Source organism: Parasteatoda tepidariorum, chromosome 7, assembly GCF_043381705.1.
Source record: "Parasteatoda tepidariorum isolate YZ-2023 chromosome 7, CAS_Ptep_4.0, whole genome shotgun sequence".
NCBI lineage: Eukaryota > Metazoa > Arthropoda > Arachnida > Araneae > Theridiidae > Parasteatoda > Parasteatoda tepidariorum.
The window spans coordinates 49806739-49830568 of NC_092210.1; the positions used below are offsets into that span (position 1 = coordinate 49806739).

The 23830-nt window shown below is 31.2% G+C and overlaps 1 protein-coding gene across 8 annotated transcripts in view; it reads right to left on the reverse strand.

The window, feature by feature from the left end:
- The window catches only part of LOC107448785 (multiple PDZ domain protein), a 646665-nt gene that overhangs the window by 415464 nt on the left and 207371 nt on the right, over positions 1 to 23830 (reverse strand). For all 8 annotated transcript variants that reach the window (XM_071183400.1, XM_071183401.1, XM_071183402.1 and 5 more), the window contains one exon: positions 4007 to 4333. In XM_071183400.1, coding sequence (XP_071039501.1) covers positions 4007 to 4333 — 327 coding nt within the window. The remainder of the gene's footprint in view (positions 1 to 4006; positions 4334 to 23830) is intronic.

Sequence of the window (23830 nt, forward strand, 5' to 3'; positions counted from 1 at the left end):
TAATTAATACTTATCTCTGCTGCATGGGTGATTTCTTTAAATAATATGTTTACATCAGCTGACCACTTAGGGTGAGATAGAAGGGGGGAAAATGGTAATTAAGTAATTAACTTACAATTCCTCTCCAAATCATATCAATTAAATTCAAATCAATACCAATATAAATTCATGCGCAAATTTATTCAATGCAAAAATAACTCACACAAACTAATCCCACAGAAACCATTAAATTATTCAGCAAAAATAAAGAATTACAAAGTGCATATTCGTATCGCATATTTGCATAATCCATTCATTACACAACTCAAATATTTTTACAATCAATAAACAACCTTATCTTTAGAATACTTTTTCGTTTTTTTTTAAAAAAAAAAAAAAGGCTAGTCTGAAAAATAATACCTAGTCCCCTAATCAATATTGATATCGAATCCAAAAAAGCGCCATTAATAAGCAAATTTCAATGAAAGAGCATATGGCTATGAAAAGAAAAACAATTTTTTAACGATGGCAACGGTTTTTAAGGCTTTGTTTATTAAAAACGGATACAAGAAAGGGGGAGAACGTAAAATGCACCAGGCTGTATAAGGGAGAGAAAAAAAATAATGTACAAGTTTTTCAAATGATTAGCAGTGTAAACTTGTTAATTTTTTTTTTCTGTTGGAGATTTAAATAAGAAAAAAATGAAATTCATAGAAAATAAAAAGGGAGAAAATAAAAATTAAACTAAAAGAGCAATTTTAAAACGGATAAAATTCAAATTTTCTTTCAGGTAGGGTTTTATATCTGTAAAACATTCGATCCGAATTTAAGACGATTCGTCAATCGACAACATCAATCAAATGCTCCGTTCCACTGACTGTAATCAACAAATCACGCTTTGTTTATACAGGAGATAATTTTTCTTCCGCAAAACGTGTCGTATGCATCGTTTGGAGGCAATGTAAAAATGTAGATTAATTAGTAGTTTGCATATTTTAAAGTTAAAAGTAAATCGTCTGCAGTTTATTTAATGGGATTTTTGGTGGCATCGATAAGATTTAAATTATTATTGGATTTAAATACCGCAATCATTTGAGTCAGGTACAACATTACTTTCCCTGCTGATTCAATTAAGTAGTAATAAGTCCTTAGAGCTGCTCAAAGGCTGATTAATGTCTATAAGTTTCTCACCAGAAAGCCATCTGTTTAGACGAGGAGCTTTAAAGTTGACATGATGAATGCGCGAGTTTTGGGTGATTTGTGACATATTAGGATGCATTCGTGGCATGCCTCTTAGTTTGAGCTATGAGTGCTTATAACCACCGAAGATTATCGGTTTGTCTGCAGCATGGCATAACCCTTGCTTGAATTGTAAATACTTTACAACAAATGGAATTCTTTTTACTTGCTTGCAGCATAGCATTATATTCCTTGCATAAGGTGTTAATGTTTACAACCACAGCGCTTCACTATTTTGTCCACCACATAACAAAACTATGCTGAAGGTCGAATTGCGAATGTTAACAAAAGCTACCATTATTTGTGAATTACGATTACGAACTGTTTTACTTAAGTTATATTCTGGCAAAATAAACAACTAAAAGATTTTGGGATTGGGTCTCATGGTGTGTCACATTACTTATTTCAGATATAATATCAAATAAATAATTTATCATTAAAAGTTTAAGAGAGCATTAAAAATTTAGAAGCAGCTATGCTTTAAACTGAAACAACTTTTTCTCTAATTCACTAAATAGATGGCGCCGTAAACGCAATTGCATCTAGAATATGTTATTGAGAAGAAAAAGAAACCAATCTAAAATCGTATCTATTTTCTCCAGCATCAATAATAGATTAGGCAAGGTTGGATTGCTTTCTCTCCCCCCCCCCTTTTTTTATTTTATTTAAATAGACATTGAAAAGTAAAATTTCTAGCGATATTATAAAAAATTTATGAGTATATACGAAAACAAGAAGAGTTTACTGTGAGGAAAATAAAATTTAAATTGATTTTAAGGTGATAAATTAGGAAGTACAAAATTTATCAAATTTGCAATTATGTGACCCATGGTCAATGTTTAACGGTTAATTCTAATGGTTAATGTTGCAAGTTTAGGGGGAAAAAATTGCCAATATGTTTTGTAAAAATATTTGAAGTCCCAAAGTACAAAACGTCCACATTTTTAGAAAAGTTTTGACTGGACAGTGTCTACTTTAAATTAAATTTTTTTAAATTTTAATTCTTTCTCACAAAATGTTTTTGGAGGAAGAAAACATATTTAGTAACGCTTCATTTTAGAAATTTCATTGCAATAGTTTCCAAACTGTATAAAATTTTAATTTTAACGTGTTTACTATCCTATAATTCAACAAGTATCTACAATTCAACATATCCGTATCTATAATTAAACATATCCAACGTATCCTATAATTCAACAAGAGAAATAACATTTTTAAATATACTGGGGTGCTAAGCCCCCTGTTCACTGCCGCTCACCAACCCCCCTTTTGCAATAATTATTGTACGTCGGCAGAAAACAGTTTTTCGTCTTTTTTTTTAAACAAATATTTAAATCATTCTCTTAACATATATGTACTAAAAAAATTCCGTTTGCTTAAGAGACATGGGGTTCCCACTTCTCATGCTCAAATATCATTATCTATTAGTACTATAAATATTTAGATCAATTGATAAACAGAAGTAACAATTACGTTATAATAATAATAAATTTTTTTTATTAGTTTTAAACTCTTAAATCGACAGTGTTATAATAGCAGTACAGGAAAATACCTCTAAATTAGGGTTACTAAAATATTTATAAACAATACCTTGATAACTTTCATTAATTTTATGCTGATGATAACCAAAACAATATGAAATTGAATGAGGGAAAACTGGATTCTACCACGTCATTTTCCGGCCAATAAAAATGCACCGACAACAATGGAAAACTGCAACAACATCATGAGATTTTAATATATTTAGATAGATTTCAATCTTCAAAAACTTAAAATTAAAACATCCGCTTTTTAAAGGCATAGAATTCAATTATTTCATCAGTTTAAAAAAAATTATAACCATAAGTATTTTATACAAAGAAATATTTTCTTCATACTAAAGAGGAGAGTGAATAAAATAAAAGCGATAGAATCTTTTTTTAGGTAAGTAAGATTACTTCCCCAGATAATGCTTATAATAACAATAAAAGTAAGTTCGCGAAAAACAACAAAATAAAGGAAAAGACCATGTTATTGAAAATTGAATCAGGATGCATGGACGTCACAAAGACAGGAGCAGCTGAGAAATGGTGGGAGCCTTTGAAGAAAAAAAAAGGAGACCTGCCCTTTTAAGGTTTTCTGCCAGATAACAAAGATATCCAACCATGAACAGCACAGCCCTTTCAAAATACATAAGAATAGTGTTAAGATAAGGTTAAAGTCACGTTTCACTTTTCAAAAGGGGAAGCTACAAAAAAGTATATAAGTTATCAAATATACAAGGATTCTTTAGTAGTTTTAATAATCAAAAATTGAATTTTTATGGATATTCATTCATTTACGAACATAAAGCTTTTTTTTTTTTAATCATTAACGGTTGTTTCAGAATAATACCAAAATAAAATTAATATTTATTTGACAATGAATAAAAACGCAACTATTTACTCTCGTCCTCTTTTTTTAAATATCTAAAAACCTATCAAATCCGAAATCAATCCTACCAACAAAAACAAAACTTGGATAAATCAATATTTTCAATAGATTTCCCAAGACATTCTCTCGACAAAACACAAATAGAAGCGTAATATAAGATAAAATCAATAAGAAACAAATTAAATAGAAGAAAAAAAACGAGACAACAATCCAACAACAGGCCGGAGTACTGCAGACTGCGTGGCACCTTTAGTAACTTGAAATCGGTGCCAAAACTCAACTTACACCAACACGTACAACCTCGCATAAATATCGACCGGTGGCAACTTTCCTGGAGAAAACTGGAAAAAGGGGGTTGGAGGAGAAAAGGACTTACCAAATCATCTCCAAGTTCCCTCTGGTAGGCGAAGGGAGTGTCAACGGATGTGGGGCCCTTGTACGGAGAGGGCTCAGAAAATCCGTTTTGAGCAAACATAGTGAGGTGCTTCTCCAGTTCCTCGGGGTCAGCCAGGATCCGAGTGGGAACGAGGGGTGCGTGACTCCGGAGAGAGGCACAGGAAGCAGGATCTACGGGACGGGCCACTATGAGTCGGACGTGGGTGCCGGATTGCCTGAGGACCATGGCGACCTGTTCAGAGCCCATGCCGCGCAGGTTCACATCACCTATCTGTAGGATATGGTCGCCACTCTGAAGTCTGCCGTCCTGAAATGACATAAAATATTTTTAGATTAATATAAAATTAAGAAAAAGACCCTTAACGATATTGTTTTCAAAAAAAAAAAAATTTTTTTTTAAAAATATCTTTTAACAGGCTTTAATTTATATTAATTTATCACATAACTTCCAAAATTTTTGCTCACTTGTCCCATTTTATTATGCAAAATCTAATCTTCTTTCACACAACATACCATTTTGAACCGTTTCTTTTATATATATATATATATATATATATATAGAATTGCACTATGTATATATAGAATTTCTCATAGGAGTCTTTCTATANAAAGAATCCTTTATATATATATATATTGAAAGTATAAAATACACAATTCAAAGTCGCGATAGAGCGAAGCTGCTAATGTCACAGTTGGAAGGTTATATGAAATAATTTATGGGTATATGAATTAAGACTATATGAAAAATTTAAGATGAAATAAAACAAAATAAGTTATTACATAATAAAAAAACTGAAAGGATTACCACAATAGGGGAAATCGAAAAACATTAGCAGGAAATAACATTCTAATTGTTACCTCTGGAATACTAAAACATGAAATGCTCAAAAGTTTGTACCAGGTAATAACATACTAAATATTACCTTGGGAATACCAAAGCAGGAAATGCTCAAAAGTTTGTACCAGGAAATAACATACTAAATATTACCTTGGGAATACTAAAACAGGAAATGCTCAAAAGTTTGTACCAGGAAGTAACATACTAAATATTACCTTGGGAATACCACAACAGGAAATGCTCAAAAGTTTAGACCAGGAAATAACATCTTAAAAATCCAAAAACACTGAAACGAAATTAAAGTGGATGCCCTGACATACATGGCAGCTCCGTCAGCGCGGGAGCAGTTTCAGCGGTTGGCGGTATATTACCGCAGACAACTATACCCAGACTGCTCTTTCTATTCTTTTTATTTAACAATTTCTTTATTCATTTATGCAAAAAATTATAATATTAATTCAAAATTGCAAATAGTTAAACTTTTGAAAAAATTATCGGGTGTATTTTTAATATTGAAATAAAAATTCCTTATGAATAACTATCCAACGTAGATGGATAAACAAATAAGTTAAAATTCCCAAATTAAATTTCTATTAAAATTTGTAATTTGGCTCAGTAATTATTAGATGAAATAACTAAAATATTTAATAATTTTACAATCAAAATATTATGAGTATTGAAGCTAAACTGTTTTGTCAGAAGTAAATTATTATATGTTATCTATACTTAGAGGTCCCTATATTAGATGAAAGATCTTTTAATTCCAATTATAAATCAAAAGATGAAAAAATAATTTTTATTATTTTGAAATGACAAATCTGAATCACTAAAGATTCCTTACTGTATTTACTGCATGTTAAAATGTCTCTCAATTCAAACTATTTAAAACCTTGCCTCTAAAAACAATTTAGTTTTTTTTCTCCCTAAAATTATTCAAGAGTATTAAAAAATTTTAATAACAAATCCAGTAAAATAAGACTGCAAGAAAAAGCCTAAAATATTTTAAACAATTAGCGAAGCACAAAATTCCGAGATTGAAAATTTTCAATAATTTCTTTATTAGATTATCTTCATTATATCAAAACCGCAAAAGGGAAACGAAATTTGCGAAGTGATTATCTGTGATTTTCTACCAGCAAAGAATCCTTCATACAGAATCCAGATTTGTGCAAGCGCATGCAGACACGCGAGTAACATATAAAATTATGGCCCATTGGTACGATACAGACGACGGCAAATCCGAAAACGTTGAACAAAACACTGTAAAAAATCATGCATTTTCCGTATTTCAAGGAGGCAGTCCAGTAAAATAAGACTGCAAGAAAAGCCTAAAATATTTAAAACAATTAGCGAAGCACAAAATTCCAAGATTTAAAATTTTCAATTCTTTATTAGATTATCTTTATTAAATCAAAACCGCAAAAGGGAAACGAAATTTGCGAAGTGATTATCTGTGATTTTCTACCAGCAAAGAATCCTTCATACAGAATCCAGATTTGTGCAAGCGCATGCAGACACGCGAGCGACATATAAAATTATGGCCCATTGGTACGATACAGACGACGGCAAATCCGAAAACGCTGAACAAAACACTGTAAAAAATCATGCATTTTCCGTATTTCAAGGAGGCAGTCCAGTAAAATAAGAGACACGCGAGCAACATATAAAATGATGGCCCATTGGTACGATACAGATGACGGCAAATCCGAAAACGTTGAACAAAACACTGTAAAAAATCATGCATTTTCCGTATTTCAAGGAGGCAGTCGAAATGACAAAGAAAAAAATCTCATTTCATCATTTTTTACCATCACCCAATGAAAAAAAAGCACATGTAAGGGCTAATAGAAACGCACCCTGCTCTGCTCATTTAAATATAAATTTGCGACCCAGGATGTAAACGTTATTAGACTAAGTGTTTCTTATAAGGACTCCAAAATATATATTAAAAAATCCAACGTTTTAAGAATTTCAGAGTGCCTCCAAAACGAATCATGTCTACAGCAGAATATATTAAAAATAATTACTTCAAAGGAACTAACTGGGTAAAAGACTTAAGAATATTTTTATTTAAAATGCTAGAAAGTAGGTTTTTAAAAGTCTTTAAAGCATCCTAAATAAATTAAGCATCTTCTAATATTAAACGCTCAAAGCGCAACAGCCCAGTAGTTACTGGCAATGCTGAAGTAAAATAATGCTCCCCGTACTTTGACTTATGAGCTCCAAGTGACATTTTATTCAAGCATATATGAAGGATTAACACTTTAACCAAACTCATTAGAAGAGAGTTTACACAAAAATACCCTCCCTTCACAAGTTGGTAAACACAAACTCAGGAATTCTATCACTCTCGTCTTGCATACTTAACGAACGAGACCTGACGTTTAAAAATCACACATTTAGAGATTCTAGTTTGAATATTGATTAGAACGTCGGGAGAATCTTCCCGACAACTCAACCCCACTTTTAATTCTGCCAAATCCCAAACTACGCATGTCATACAAAGTTTCGTTGTTGGAAGAAAATTAATTAACCATAAAAGTGTTTAGAACATGGCGAACATTGGAAACTAGGTTCTTTTTATTAAACTTCTCAAATATCAAGGCATTAAAGAGAAAAGTTGGAAGAACTTTAGACGAAGGCCTCATCTTTTAGAGGGGAATTTTTGGCCTGTTTAAGAAAAGATCACGTCGCATCCTCACTTTTTGCTTAAATCGCAAACGCCAACATAAGCAGAAATTACCAGGAAGGCACGTTTGACTAAAAATTGATGTAATGATGCTTAATTATTACGAAAGAGTGCTATTTCTACTACGCCATTTTTAAAAATTTACTAATTTATTAAAAAGCTGGCATAATTACTACAATTTCGATAATAACTAGTGCAGTTTTATATATCACTCAGAGAATCAAAAGAAATATTCTTATGTTAAGAAATTGAGGAAAGAAATAGATAGGAGAAAGCTGGAAATTGTTTTAAGAGTTGTAGTTCAGGCCAAATATATATGTCAGAATTTTTTATCCCCCCTCGGAATGAGTTTTAGCCGCCATCAAAAATAATTGTGTCGGAACCCTAGGGTTCCTTGGGAGGGAGGGTCACATGGGTTAAGAAGACTAGCACTTTTTTTTAGCAGCATTGATTTTTGAATTTAAATTCAAACATTTATTTCCGACAAATTTTTAAATACGTATATTCCAGAAATAAACTATTTTAAAATCTAAGTTAGGATCATAATGAGTTTAAAAAATAAATTGTACAATAGCTAACCAGAACTTTATGTTCAATAATATCGGGATTGTGATATTATTTAAACCACGACAAGTTTGACGAGTTGACGGGAAAGCTAAACGGAAGAGTTCTTTCATAGGTGGAGAAAGTTAAATAGCTATTTCTTTGAGCTAATTTCTTTTGGCGAGAATTCCAAACTGGCTCACAATTCCTATTCTTCGGCTGACTACAATAGAAAACTCTTTACATAAGTAAGATTTTTTATTCATTTCTCTTCTAGAATACATATATTAAGGTGTTTATAAGCATTTTCCCCAGATTCTTTGACCTCTTTCGTTGCGGCTTTGCCTTCTCTCCCTAAATCGTTGGAATAAACTCAACCAGTTTGCTTTAATCTCACTTTGTGCATGCCAACTCGTGGTGAGAGGCCTATAACTCCGAATTAAATTTCAGCAATGTATAATGAAAATAATCCACTGTATAAGGAAACGTTCAACAGATTACCCTACGTTGTTAAACAACTGCGAAATTTTTTATATAAATTCTTAAATTCTCTTCATTGATACAGTTACGATATCTTTAACACTATTGTAGCTCAATTTATATTTTAACTTAACTTATTTAATTAAAAATTTATTTTACTTCAGCTATTTATTTAATCGCTTTTTCCTTATACTTAAAGTTGAGAGTAAAGAAATGTATTTCCGGCCATACCTTATTTTAAGAACATTCGTTTGGAAGAACGATTTATATAACCTTTGACCAGAGGGGTTTAATATGGGTGGATCATTGAGCTTTCCTTTATTAAAATTCAGAATTGGTATAAAATATTTTAGTTCTGATTGGCTCTTTACTCTTAATCAGAGATGATTGGGTTTTAACTTTTTTTAACTCAAACAGAAATGAGCAGCAAATTTGGTAAAAGTGATGTGTATTTTGTAAAAATTTTTATATTTTTGACGCGAATGAAGTCTTAATCAAGAAATATTTAACCGTTTCAGTTTCTTGGTATTATTTACTTAAAAGGCATACCACTTTAAAAAATTTGTTAAGTCACCCTCTGCTTATAATACGAGGCAATCTTGAACTTGTCTTTCATAAATTAAACCATAATGGTTCTTGATTTAATCTTGTTTGTAGTCTTATATTCTACCCATTATTCACGGCAGCTACGCTACAATACCAGATCTTTCCCAAAGGCAGCTAAGCAACTGACTTGTTAGGGAAAAAAACTGCAGTATGTTACTTTGTGAATTTACCAAAAAGTACTCTAGTAAAAACTATTTCATTTAAAGTTAATAACAAACAAACAAAATTATCACCCGAGAAAATATATTAATATGCCTTAATTAATGCACACAACTAAAACTTTCTTATTCTATTTAAAAAAGTACTTTTCATGAACACATTTTGCATGTAATTACTTTTATGCACTTATTCTGATAAAAACAAGAAAACAGGATATTTTGCATTATAGCCTGGAGAAAATTGAATATTTTTTTTTATCAGTGTTTGTTTCGGTTGGAATAAATCTTGCTTTAAATTCCCATTATGTTTAATTTTCTGGGTAGAATTCTGACATTTAACTAGCAGTTTTCTATGCTCCAGGCCGCGGTGTCGTTTCGATTTTAAATTTTTATTTTCCTTTTGCATTATTTATCAACGGCTTTTTTACGTTTGAATAAACCTTTTTCTGTTTATTTATGATAATTCATTTTTGGCATCGCTGCACTTCTATTACATATTAAAATCTTTCTAAGAAATATTTCATGCGGGCAAAATATTTCAATAAAGAAAAAATATGTATATAGTTCTTTTTATTCAGTCTGAAAAAAATTGATTGAATGTTGTTTTATACGAATTACGCTATCAATATCTAGCTTGTAAATAACTAAAAGGTAAAAAAAAATAATATTATATATATATATATANAACCAAAAAAGTGAGGAAGTTGGATATAATGAACTTTTTTCTGTCTTCGACTTATTTCCCCCCCATTTTCTTTGCAAATAATTTTGAAATTTCTACTTCAAAATAAATACATATACCGATTTTTAAAACCATCTATAGAAACTACTTTAATGTGCACGAATGGCAGGTTAGACAGGTTCAAAAAACAAAAAACACGAAGAATATTAAGAAAAACAATAAGTTTCATTTATTGCGCATAAGCTGCAAGTAAACAGAACTCATAAAATAAGTTCAAAATGTAGAGAAAACAAGGGGAAAATTACAGAACAATGGAAAAAGGGGAAAAAAAGAATAATAAAAATAACAAAAAACTGGAAGAACAAAAGAGAATAAAAAATTTCAAAAAATCCAGCAAATAAAAGTTATAATCTTTTCATCAGCTCACACGATTATATCCGCAAAAAAGAGTAATTTCCAATAATGTATCAATATAGCTAAAGAATATATAGAAATATATCAATACAATAGTGTGAGAAACACTCAAAAAAAATTTTTTACAAAAAAATTACAACAAATAAAATAGAACACAATAGGTAAAAATATCATGTAAAAACAGAAAATAAAATATAAAGAAAAAACAGAATAAAACATGGAATGAAAACTATAAAGCGAGTAGCGAATTCAAATGAACTTACATGAAAGGGAAATTTTTCAAGAATGATTTAAAATATTTTCGCAACAAGATTGCCAGATTGCAAACAATTAAAACCAAAGCGTAAATTGAGCTAAAAGCGTAACTAGGGGAGTTTTATATATTGTATGCCGCGAAACAGCTTTATAAACGGTTCAATTTGTTTAAAATTTTATTTCCCAACGACTGAAAAACAGAAAACAAAATGTGATTCGCGCCAATACCATATGCTGCTATCTATTGCTAACACGTTCAATAAATGTTTAAATACTCATTTAAAAAAAAAAAAAAAATGAAAGTTATGCCAAATCTCCCTGATTTCCCCTACATCTCATTGATGGATATTTCTTTTTTTTTATGTTTTGAAAAAAAATTAAAGATATTAAGCTTAATTATACATTAAGTTAATAGTTAGATTTCGCAAATTTACGTTAGCTTCCGAGAGTAATATTTCAAGTAATTGCGCATGCGTCAGTATCGGTGAAATGCGCATGCGTCAGTGAAAAAATATCGAACTTATGTAAGTGAAAATAAGATTCTTCAAAAATCACTAACTTAAAAATATCTAACGTAGAGGTATATCATTTTAGCTTTGATCACAAAATCAAAACAAACATTTACAATGGACGTAGACTATCTCTAAAGCTGTAGCATACGAGTCAAGATACTTTGCTCTACGTAACTCTGCGGTTTTGTGAGTAGAAAATTGAATAGATTATAGATTTTGATGAATTCAGAGATAAAGAATGCAGCTTTTTATTATTATTAATAATGATAACTCAAAATACCCATTGGCCAAATTGCTTCGAACTTCACTAGCGAATTAATAGCTATTAAAGAGGCTCTTGCCCTTTGTCGCTCCTATTCTCTAAAAGACCCAATAAAAGAAATTGTGATTTTCTCAGACGCAAAATCAGCACTCGATGCCATACATAACGATTGTTGTTGTTGTCGTTTGACAAGTGCAGAAAAGTACAATTCAAATGGGACCGAAGGCATGGAGCACAGCCCTGGTCACATCTTCGAATTTTTCGGAAAAAACGGTAAAACATCAATAACGCAAGAAATTAATACCCATCTCCAATTACTAAATATCCGTTGCACTCTCCAGTGGATCCCAACTCATGTTGGAATCGATGGCAATGAATGCGCAAATGCCCTTGCAAAGGAAGCACGCGACGAAGATCAACCTCGAGCTGTCACCTGTGCAGATGCGAATGCTGTCGCCAGGCGAAGGATATACAACCAGCTTTTTTAGCAAGGCAACAATCCCCAATCTAAACTGCCCAAGAAACCTCTCCTCTACAATAGCTAGGCTACGTACTAGACATTTCAAAGGCATGAAGATCTCACGCACCAATATAAAATTCTATCCCATCTGCAAGCACTGTCCTCATTTGCAACTAACCCTAGACCATGTTTTTGATTGCCAGGCCATTAACGGCTCCCTCTTTCAACTTGGAGCACTCCCTATCGAATTTCTCCATGGCCATCGGGCTCCAGAACTAGCAAATCTTGTTACCAAGACTTTAGGAGGACTCTAATCTTTGCACTAGCAGTGTAAGCATAGACACGACAACAACAACGTTAATATTTAAAAAAATATTATTGGACTTCTATTGATTATTTCCTTTTAACTAAATTGTATAGTTAAATAAATATAATTTATAATTTTAAAATAGCGAAAATATATCTAGTTTCTAATTGGTGCAATTAGACAGCCAACTAGAACTGGCGCAATTAGACAAACATAATGTTAAAACAAAAACCAATAAAATTATTTATTTATTGGATGAAGCAATTGTTGTAAGATCACACGATTCATTTCTAAATGTCTTCAATATATTTCTTCAAATTCCCATTCCATGTCCATGTTTTCAGTTCGAAGGTAGGCTTAAATACAAAACAATATTTGACAGCTATAAACAGTGTGCTTGTAGTTTTGTCTTTGTAGCTTAAATCACGCCAACATAACGTAAAGATACGTAGCATCTAAAATAAATGCGAGCGTGCGCAATTGCTTCAATCTTAGGTACAGGAAGCGAATTGCCAAACCATACCATAGATTATACACTTGGCGATTGCAGGTGGAATTGGCGATGGATTACGCGACCCTTCACAAATTTGTATATCTTCATTATTGTTTTGTTAATCGAAAGAACCCTTCCCAGGAAGGAGGGGAAAGAAAGACAGCTGTAAACGTACTAAATTTTGTCTTCAGCAGATTCTTCTTCCTTTATTCGTCCAAAGTGAATATCCTGCGTTCAGCAGTGTAGGCTAAATACCAAATATTTGTATGTTGCATCTCTTAATTTAGCAGCAGCAATTGCTGTTTATTTTTGAAAATTTAATATTTTTAATTATAATTTTACAGTGTTCAGCATAATCTTGTATGTCTTTACAATTTAAAAATTCATTGAAAAAGTGTTTTGCAATAACAGGACCCTATTTGCCCAAATTCACACAAGCAGGACCCTGGTTGAAAGAATGTGACTTATTTATATTCACAAATTACGATTAATTTTTTCACAATTTTACAAAAACGGACCCTTCACAAAATGTCTGAACAGACCCCTGATTACAGTCGTCAAAAGATCAAGTGAAATGATTTAAACAAATAATTTCCAAAATCGAACATTGTCCTGCCAAACTTCCTACGCAAATCGTAGCTTGAAGCCGAGAAAATAATATTTGCAACAAAACCCACTGCAAATAGGCTTAACAGCTGTATTAACCGATCACCCAAAGTAACGTCTTTCCCATTTTGAAGAAACAGCAGCATATCCTATAATAAAAATGTCTGAAAATTCCATCCTATCTCATCTTTTCAGCCACAGATAAATATTTTTCCATTCATGGCTCTTAAAAGTTGGGCGTAAAAAAAATAAATAAAAATAAATTTAAAAAGAAGTATCTAAAAAGAACGTAGGTTTTCTTCTTCTTACTTCGGGAGGCCAAAGAAGTATTTTTCCGAAGTAGAGTTTCTATTTAAAAAGACTTCCATAAAAAGGAAATAATACAACTATACATTGTAAAAACACAAATACTCAAAAGGAGAGTGACAACCGCGTATAGAACAATTCGACAAAAAATCAAACTAAAAAATATTGATGGGGTTCTCTTGAAGGAAAGGTAAAATTTCATGAAAAAAGAATATTCCAGACGAAAGAAACGAAAATGTCAAACGCAGCAGTTCCAACATTCTTTTTTTATTATTACCCATGCCAAACTATTCCAAAAAGCAGAACTTTTCCTCTCCTTTCAAAATCGAATGTATAGAAGAGTAAGGATTTCCAATATTACGCACCATAGAAAGTGAATTACAAGTAGAAAATCCTGGGTCACCTTCCGTAATAGAAAATAAAATATTTTTTGAAATATTCACTTAAAAAAGTTTTTAAAAAAAAGGTTTCATCTACATTTTTAAATGAAAATTGAACTTTCTAATAAAAACGAGATAGTAGCAAAGTGTCGGTAAATACATATACAGAGTTATTCATAATTCCCTCTGGGGTTTCGAAGCGTCCTAGTAAAAAAACGAAGACGAATATGGCAAAAAAGAACGTATGATATTATTCCGGAAGTATTCAAGTTTTAGTTTAAGCAGTTGCCGGTAGATGGCAGTAACATGTACCACCGAAGCCAATTGTAGTAAAAAAAAAATTGCCTTTACAGGCGGAGGGAATTATGAATAACTCTGTATAAGCAATGGAATTAGTTATAAGCATGCGACTGACATCAGTACTGACCGTGTGATTCCGATAAAATTCACTAAATCAAGTAGAATGCACCGCGGTGGCTCTGAGCGTTCGCTTCCCAATGAGGTGACCCAGGTTTGAATCTAAGCAGCGGTTGGTAGATGCGAATTCTACTCCCAGTGCCCTGGCCACAGTGCTGACGTAAATTATCATGAGTGGTAGACGGATCATGGGTTAGAATCCCCTTGCCGTCAGGCTGATCGTGTGAGATTTTCGTGGTTTTCCGCTCCATGTTACGCAAATGATGGTTAATTCCGTCAAATAGTTTCTCCCAATGCTTGGTATAGAAGTTCCTTTGTCTTCTTGATTGGGTTCAAAATTACAAGGTTAAGTAGTTGAACGCTGTCGTAAACTCAAACATTGGGTCTGCTGTTCAACGTCGGTTAGAAATTAAAAAAAATCAGTACAATGAACCACAGTAGCTCAGGGGATAGCATTTTCCCTCTTAATGAGTTATAATCCCAGCAGAAGTTGGTTGACACGAATGCTGCCCCCGACCGGCACTGACCACAGTGTTGCCGTAAAATAGCATTCAATGGTAGACTATTCAAGGATCAGAATACCTTTGCCCGTCGGACTAACCGTGCTTCGTGGTTTTCCTCCCCACGTAAAGCAAATGCAATTTAGTTCCACCAAAGAAAAAAAAACTTTTTTACACGAAGGCTAGTTTGTCCGAACACTTGATCCATGAGTTCCAAAACAAATTATTTTTTCAGCTAAATAATCTTTTATAAAAGAAAAGTGTTAAAACTTATTTTATCACATTAGAAATTGAAATCGTTAAAAAAAAATTTGTTTATACTATTTATACGATACAAAAATTCTAGAGATCTGTCGATTCAATTCAGAACATTACCACATAAGCACAACATGAATAATATATAAATATATGTATTCTAAGCGATAATACGCACAAAACTAAAGAAAAAAAAATCTATTTAGGAACCCTTAAGCGGAAGTATAATCCCATCATTGTCTAATTAAAAATAACCACTCAGAAATTTTTTTTTCCGATAAAAGTTTTCAAAAATAATTATCTGCAGTAATGGGAAAAACCATCCCAGCGTATTGCAGGGAAAATTGAGAAGCATGAACACATAAGGATAGCAATTAACTTTCTGAAGTAAATGTTCTCTAATGGAAACATATTTTGTCGAAAAAAGAAAGGATAAAACAAAAAACGATATCTCCAAACGACATAAATGAGGACATTTTTAGCAGGCAGTGTGCAAGGTCCATCTTTATTTAATTTATGATGATGAGTTTTTTTTTCCCAATAAATCGCAACTTATAGTTGGTAATGAATAAGATATGTACCGGAAATTCGGTTAAGGTAAGCAAAATTAAGTTTCGCTGGCACCATGATTTTGCCTATTGATCTGAAAAAACTCAATTTGTTGGAAAAATTATAAAAAACGATCATCGCTCTTTAATTTCTGATGATTCTTATTTTCTTAAAAAAAAAAAAGAATTATTAAATTATCGAGTCGGAAATTAAATCTGATAAGAATTAACAAGAGTAAGTATGAAAAGAAAGAAAAAGTATATTGGCAGTTTTTTCAGAAATTTTTTTATTTTATGATAAAAATTATTTATGTAAATAATTATTAAAATACAGTTACATTTATGATTTTCATTAATAAAAAAAATTTTGCCAAAAATAAAATAATTTGAAAACAAAACTTAGAAATTACTAATCTACAGTGTTTTAAATGAAATGGATCCAGAAATTATTTAATACTCAATTAACTGAAATGACGCCACACATTCTATTTAGGCTACTACATGTATAAAAAAGCGACAGAGGGGTTAGGATTCATATTCTTTAATAACAACAAAACAAAAAGTAAACATTAGAATAGCCAAAACAAAAGAGTAGGCAACGCCATCTATTGGTTCAAAACATAAATTTTCTACAACATGAAGGTGGGAAAATACAAAATGCGTAGAAAAAGCTAGATGTCTCTTTATGCTGAGTGCCACGAACTAGTGCAGTTTTTTTTAAACATTAAGTAAAAAGTTCGTTTATAACATTCTTCATTTATCACATACCAATTAACTATTATTCAATTATTAATTAAAAAATTATTACCTTCATTTATTATCGATTATATTAAATGAATTACTTAAAAGGTAACAACAACAATACAAATACGATAATTCCCGGCAAGAAGTCATAATTTATTTTTGTTTGAAGCAAAGCTGTAAGGTAAATTGTGAAGATAATCCACTCTACAATCGAGAAATGAAAAAAATCAGAAATTTGTCTTTGCTCTTCAATATAAATGATGATCCCTGTGCAATCCAACTACACATTGGAGTAACGATGCATGCTGCTTGAAATTTGTGAAAATTAAGATTCAAGCAAACGAAGCGCTTTACGCCACCGAACTAATTAGCGAGACCTAACAACGGCTCAACGCGGAATTTCAGCACACACATTCCTTTATGATATATGCTCATTTAGGTTCTTATATTTTTGACTTCTAGTTTATAACCACCAAGTATATTACATAATTTATTAAACAGTGTTAGATAAATCATTCAAATTAACTAAAATGTCACTTAGATTCTTCATAAAAAATACTCATTTCACATTAGTTAGATAACTAAGTTAAAACTAAATTAGAGATTAGTTCGATTAGTTAGAATTAGTTAAGAAAACAACACAGACAGAGAGTCTAACGGGATTTCTAATGACTTTTTCATACAATGCTATCCTAACTGTTCTCCTTCTTAATTTCACAAAAACAAAAGCAAATCAATAAAAACAAGTAAACGTACTTCTTCACTATACCTAACAGAATTAAATATCAAACAATAAAAACATGCAATAAAGTTTTAATTAAAAGGATTAAGATAAACTAAAACAAAAAAAATTCTTTCTTCTGCGAAAGTTTCAAAAGAATCTAGTTCAAAAGAAGAAAAAAAAGCGTTTGGTGAACAGACTGTCGGAAACACTTTTTGGTGATGACACTCAAATTTTATTTAAGAACAGTGGTAGTGAAAATAAATAAACAAATAAGCAGAACTAAGATTAACGACATACTCTGCCGAAACTCTGGTTGGTGTGGAAAAAAGGATAGAAGTTTAATTGTGGGATTCATTCTCACATCCTTTCTCATACACAGATACACATATTCATACCTGTATATACAATGGTCGGAAAAACTACATTATTTTTGTAGTTTAGTACAAAAACAACTACTTTGTTACAAATGTAGTTATAACTATACAGCTAAGTGCTAAATGCAGCTGTAACTACACCTATTGTTTTTTTTTCTTTTTCTTCTTCTCTTTTTTTTTTATATGTAGAGACAACAAACGACTTTAGAATTGCCGTAACTACTGCACTCTTTAAGGAGACGAACTTTACAGAAATAAATTGACATCGATTTTCAAAATGGTCTTGAATAAGAAATCGGCTTACATTAAATGGAAGGGAATAATTACAAAAATATTTATTCAGGTTTACGTGAGCTAATTTGTTATTCCAAAAAAAAAAATTTCTTCAAATTTGTTCATTAACCTTCAATTTTTTATGCCATTTTCGACAGTCAATACTTAAAAAAATGCGAAATTATCAAATACTCGCATTTTTTTTATTGTTTAACGCTCATTTATTTCAATTAATCTATACATAATAATAAAAGCGGCTGTGTGTGCGTCTGTAATCACAATATATCGCCCCAGAAGCCTCGCCCAGGCACGAAACTCGGCACATAATTGTGTTTTGACATAATGAAGAAGTATTTTTTTTCTTTTTCAAAAATTTGGATTAGTTTTTTAGTTATCAGTCATTTTGTAAGAAAAGCTATGCTTTTTCGTCTTCAAAGACCATATTCAAAAAACTATTAAAAAATGCATATACTTTTCTCCACTCTTATAAATGTATGCTAATGCGAACCTTACGATTGAAATATTAATTTTCGACAACTTAAACCAATAATATACGAAGGAATTAATAATTTAATTGTAAAGTTCGCATTAGTTTACATTTATTAAAGTGGAGAAAAGTTTAACTTTTGTATTAAAAATGTGGCAACATATTCGATACGTAAATAGAACGCTTCGCTTTGATATATTTGTCGCTGTTTACAATTGGGTATACTATAGCCTACGTCACAGATCGTGTTATTCCTACTAAATTTAACTAGTAAACAGCATTTTCTGCGAACCTGATTTCTAGCAACAAGTAAAAGCATCAAACGAAGTGTCTTGTTATAAGTCGCTACTCGCCAGGTTGGAATTGTATTAGTCTAGTTCCTTTGGAAATAATTTATATTGTTGTTTTACCGAAGTTTATGAATTTAGTAAGCATATTTAAAACTCAGTTTATTAATTAAACTAAAAGGTAAATGTTATTCCTAGTAAGTGGAAGTAGTTGTGCTTTTTTCATATTATACCCAATTGTTTTAATTAGTTTTTCTTCTTCTTTCCACGCTCTATTTTTTTTTTTCTTAAGCGAAGACGATAATTTTTGTAGCGATATAGAAATAGATACCATAAAAAATTATATAGAAATAGAAATTGATACCATAAAAATTAATAACGTGGCGGACAGCTGGCCGCCTTATTAGACGGCTAGTATTAAATATATTTAAATAAATATATTAAATTAAGTACATCGAAAATACGTTGCCTTCCTTTAAAATAACATCAATGTTTGACGAGTGTGCATTCGCAAGAGAAAGTGTGATCAGAGTGATTAATTTTCCATTTTCCGTAATGGCTAGTTTAAATATAAGTTATACGTGATTTTAATTAATTTCATTTATTAAAATCACGATTTTAATTAATTTAATTAAAATTTATTCAACTTTAATTGATTTTATTTATTAAATTATTTTAAATATGTAATTTCTGTCTACGATCAGCTGCAGCCACAGGGTCATTTTCATTGCATCCATTTCATTCATCCATCGAAGATTTGTACCCATCAAATACAAAAAATTAGTTGCGTTAGAACATTGTTTCTTTTATAAACTAACGTTAAAAGTAGTTACCAGAAACTACTACAAACTAGTTTTTTTTTTTTTAATCGCACTACTCACTACACCACCTTTTTTAAAAAGTATCACACTACACACTACAAACTAAGAAAAAAATTAGCGACTACAGTAGTTTCTACCCCTGGGTATCTACAATAAAAACATACATGGTTTTTAAGTAAACTGAAATTAATGGTACTGTATACAAAATTTGACTACAGTTTGACTACAGACAAAAATGACTCATGCATTTAAAATCTTCTACATACCAAGGGAAATTCCTTTTAATTTTTTTAGGGTCTTATTATTTTTGTCCTCAGCAGGAAATTAATAAAAGTTACAACGGTATTAACTGTAAATTATATGTCTCTCATTTTAAGGCATAATTATTCTAATTTCAGAGACATATGTTGAAATTGTACTATTTTTAGCTACACTATTTATACCAGTATTCATTTTATTTTGTCGTTTCGGCTACCTTTGTTACATTTTTATTAAAAGAGAAAGGGGGAATAGTAACATACAAAAAGTGTCCCAGCATGTACGAAATTGCAAGGGACGGAGTGACTATAGTGTAGAAAAATTGATAAATTCTTTAAAAAGATATAATAATATAAAGAGAAAGATATTTTTGCAGTTCTGAAAAAAAAAATGAAACAATTATTTTTAGAGATCGCCCTCCCGGTTATGCGGTTGTTAATAGAAAATCCACAGGATGCTTAAAACTTTCTAACAGTGGTAGTAAAATTGAGGGGGGAAATATATTTTTGCCAGTACAATCAAAGTTAGAAGTTAACTCTAGAACAGGAAATGTGTTACAGTTTACCCGAAATGTCATCTTCTCCACTTTTAATTCAAAAGTTATAGCCAACAGTAGTAAATCTTAAACTAGTCTTCAATAACACTAGCAACATTTTTATGGATGGATATATAATAAACGGATACTAATGGATAAATAAGCATGAAATTTCTCGTTTAGTTGAATATTGAAAAGGCGCAGTTTCAGCTCTGTCCATCTTAAACACGCATTAGAAATCGTACCCATCGTCTCTAACACTCATTTTGAGCCATGTATATCTTCTCAAACAGACTTTGAGCTGTGTCCATATTTTTAAATACGCATTTTGAGTTTGGCCTATTTTCTTAAGTGCGCATTTAGAGTTGAGTCCATAATAAAAAGCTCACCGGCGATATGAACCTTCTAAATTTGTGGTAGTAACGAATGAATTATTGTTTTGAAAAATGGAGCGATAATGGAATAGTTTTATTACCACTCTATAAGCTTTTACATCAGGGGTTTCCAACTGGCGGCCCGCGAAGCCTTTTTTTGTGGCCCGCGAACTAAAATAAATTAGTTGTCATTTTTGAGGACAATTTTCGGAAAAAATCTATATGGGTTTAAAATATATTTCTCGTTAATAAAAACTTAATATCTTCGTTGCTGTGAATTTTAACATATCAACGGTGCAAAGAAATTTATTTTTCAAGTTTTGCACCCAAGAAAATATTTATTGAAATACAAAAATAATCATGTATGTTGTTCTTTTTTATTTCATTTTTTTGTATTTTGTGAATATAATTTAGCATGTGCGTATCAAAAATTTTCTCGAAGAAATTCTCCGATTTAACTTTTTGAAACCTCTCATTTTGGACGAAAATATTTACACACACATTTGTAAATTTTAAATTTAAAATGTAAATATCTATTCTCTGGTGGTTGCAGCAGACAAAACTCAATTTTCTCATTGAATATTTTGTGTGATTCTGTGTAAGTTTTAATACCTTAACAATTAGATATCTGTTGCGTATTAATTGTTTAATACATAGGTGCACATTAAAGTTTGTAGCCCGAATTTTTATTATTTATTTAATATTTTAAAACATTATTAATAACAATTAAATATTTTTAAAAATCTACTTCTTATTTTAATTTGTTATTCAATACTTTTGTTTTGTGCAACTTGGTAAAACTCTGACGGTAATATTTAATGCTCCTTCAAACATAAAAGAGTCCTATAGAAAATTTTGATAGAGTTGCGGCCCGCCATTTGATTTGTGTTTTCAATTGGGGCCCCCGGCCTCGTGTAAGTTGCAAACCACTGTTTTACATGATCGCAAAAAAATTTATGCACATTTTACGTTTCCAAAAATGTTTTTTTACGTGGTTCGCATACATTACACAAAGGAAACATAGCATTCGAAATAAACGAATTTTCTAAATAATTTTCCACAAGTCAATTTCAAATTTTTTGCATTGGTAGTTTTGATCAAAAACTAAAATAGATTTTATAAAACATTCATATAGTAAAATCTCAGGCTCTTTTCCTTATTAGATTTCTTTCGAACATTAAACAAGTCATAATATTTCGATGTAATTTAAATTGGGTCCTCCCCCCTGAATACGACCCAGAGCTACTCTAATAAAACAAGAATCGACAAATATTATTTGCCCACCTATATATAACTTACCCAAATTTCTGTCCAAACATCTGAGCTGTATTTTTAGAGCAATTGTATTCCTTGGGAAACAAAAACACAGCTATCTAATTATATCCGAAATTACCTTCATCACCTATCATTTAATAATATATCACCACATTAAAACACGGGATCAGACATTTTTTGGTTCTTCCATCAATCAATAAACTAGGAATACCAGAGTGTCTCCTTACATGCCAGAAGACGTAAATAAAACATTCTGAGAGAGAAAAGATCTCCACCCGCATAATTAATAAGAGCTGCCTTTGTAGAAACTCCAACCACACCCTTCGTCCTCTGTTAAGTATCGAGATCAATCAAACATTTATTAACGACGTCCTCTAAGAACTCCTTTCCCCGACCTTTTTTCCCCAAAAGGAGTATTTCAAGTGGCTGTCAGAAACAAGAGGTGTTTATGTTCCACGTTGGGAAATGAATTGAAAGAACACCAATATCGTTAAAGCGTAGACACGTTTATGATGGTAAAGAACGAAATAATTATTTATTTACTTTTTTAAAAAAAGTCATAGATATTTTTATAACGTTAAAAACATAATATTTATTTATTTAAATAAAACTGAAAGACGCAGACATTTTTGATAGGGTGAATATCTAAAATCACAAATAATTTGACCCTGTAATAATGGAGGAGTACGGCAGGGTGATTGCTGTCTTCTTTTTAAACGTTGCTTTAAAAAAAGTCGTAAGAGATGTAAGGATTAACTTCAGAGACTAACTAAATACAAGTTCTGGTTCGTGAGGACGATATTGACATTATTTCAAGAACTGTTTCCGCATTAAAAGAGGCTTTCCTTTCCTCAGAGCATGCTGCGAACAGTATGGGACTAACCATAAATTGCTAAAAGATCAAATAGATATTTGTACTAAGTAATAGAATCTCCCATAATGCCTATCTGGAAATTGGTTCTTACGAATTTCAAGCTGTTCGCGGTTTTACTTTTCCTGGTTCTATAGTTACAGCCGACAATAGCATAGTCAAACAGATTCAGAGTTGTTTCATGTATACAAATAAAGCTTTCAACGAATTAAAACGATTTTATTAAACCTTCACTACTATCAAGAAATACTAAATTTTTATTATACAAAGCATTAATTAGAACAAAATTTATTTATGGCTTAGATACCTGAAAGCTGGCGAAAATAAAGAAGCCATTTTCGAGCAAAAAGTTACGCGAGCCATTGTTGGTGGGATAGAAATCAATTATATTCGGAAAAGAGGATATAACTTAGAGCTTAAGGAAATTTATTGAGAGCCAGATATTGTTAAGCTCGTAAAAAAACCGGATAAATTGGGCAGCTAAAATATTTAGAATGATAATTCTACATTCAAAACATACATATATTATTCATAAACCGTTAACAAGCAGGAAAAGTGGTAGACCAAAACTGAGATGAATGTAGTTGGTGGAAACTGTCTTCCTTGCTATCCAGGAAAGAATCTGGCGCACAAGTGTCAAAAATAGAATAGAGTGGAGCAGAATTAAGAGCAAGTCAATGGATCACTCTGGGCTGTCTAACCAAATATGATGATGACGAAGAATATCGAAATAGTTACTGACGAGTATTAATTGCATTAAAGCAATTACAGTAACTATTTTATTAAAAAAAAAATTTTTTTTAAATAAATAAAAAACGTCGAATTGGTAGTAAGAACCATAATAATAAGTTTTATTTCGAAACTTACTAAAATTCACTCATCAATATTAATGTGTAAAAAAAGATTAGAACACACATACAGCAAATCTTCAGTTAAGTTTCAGAAACGAACAGTTGCTGATTGTTTTAAAAATGGAACGAAGTTCAAACTAACATTTTGCAACTGACAGCCATTTGAACTACATACTCTATGACCCGGGAGCAGAATTTACAGCATCCATCTGTAGCACT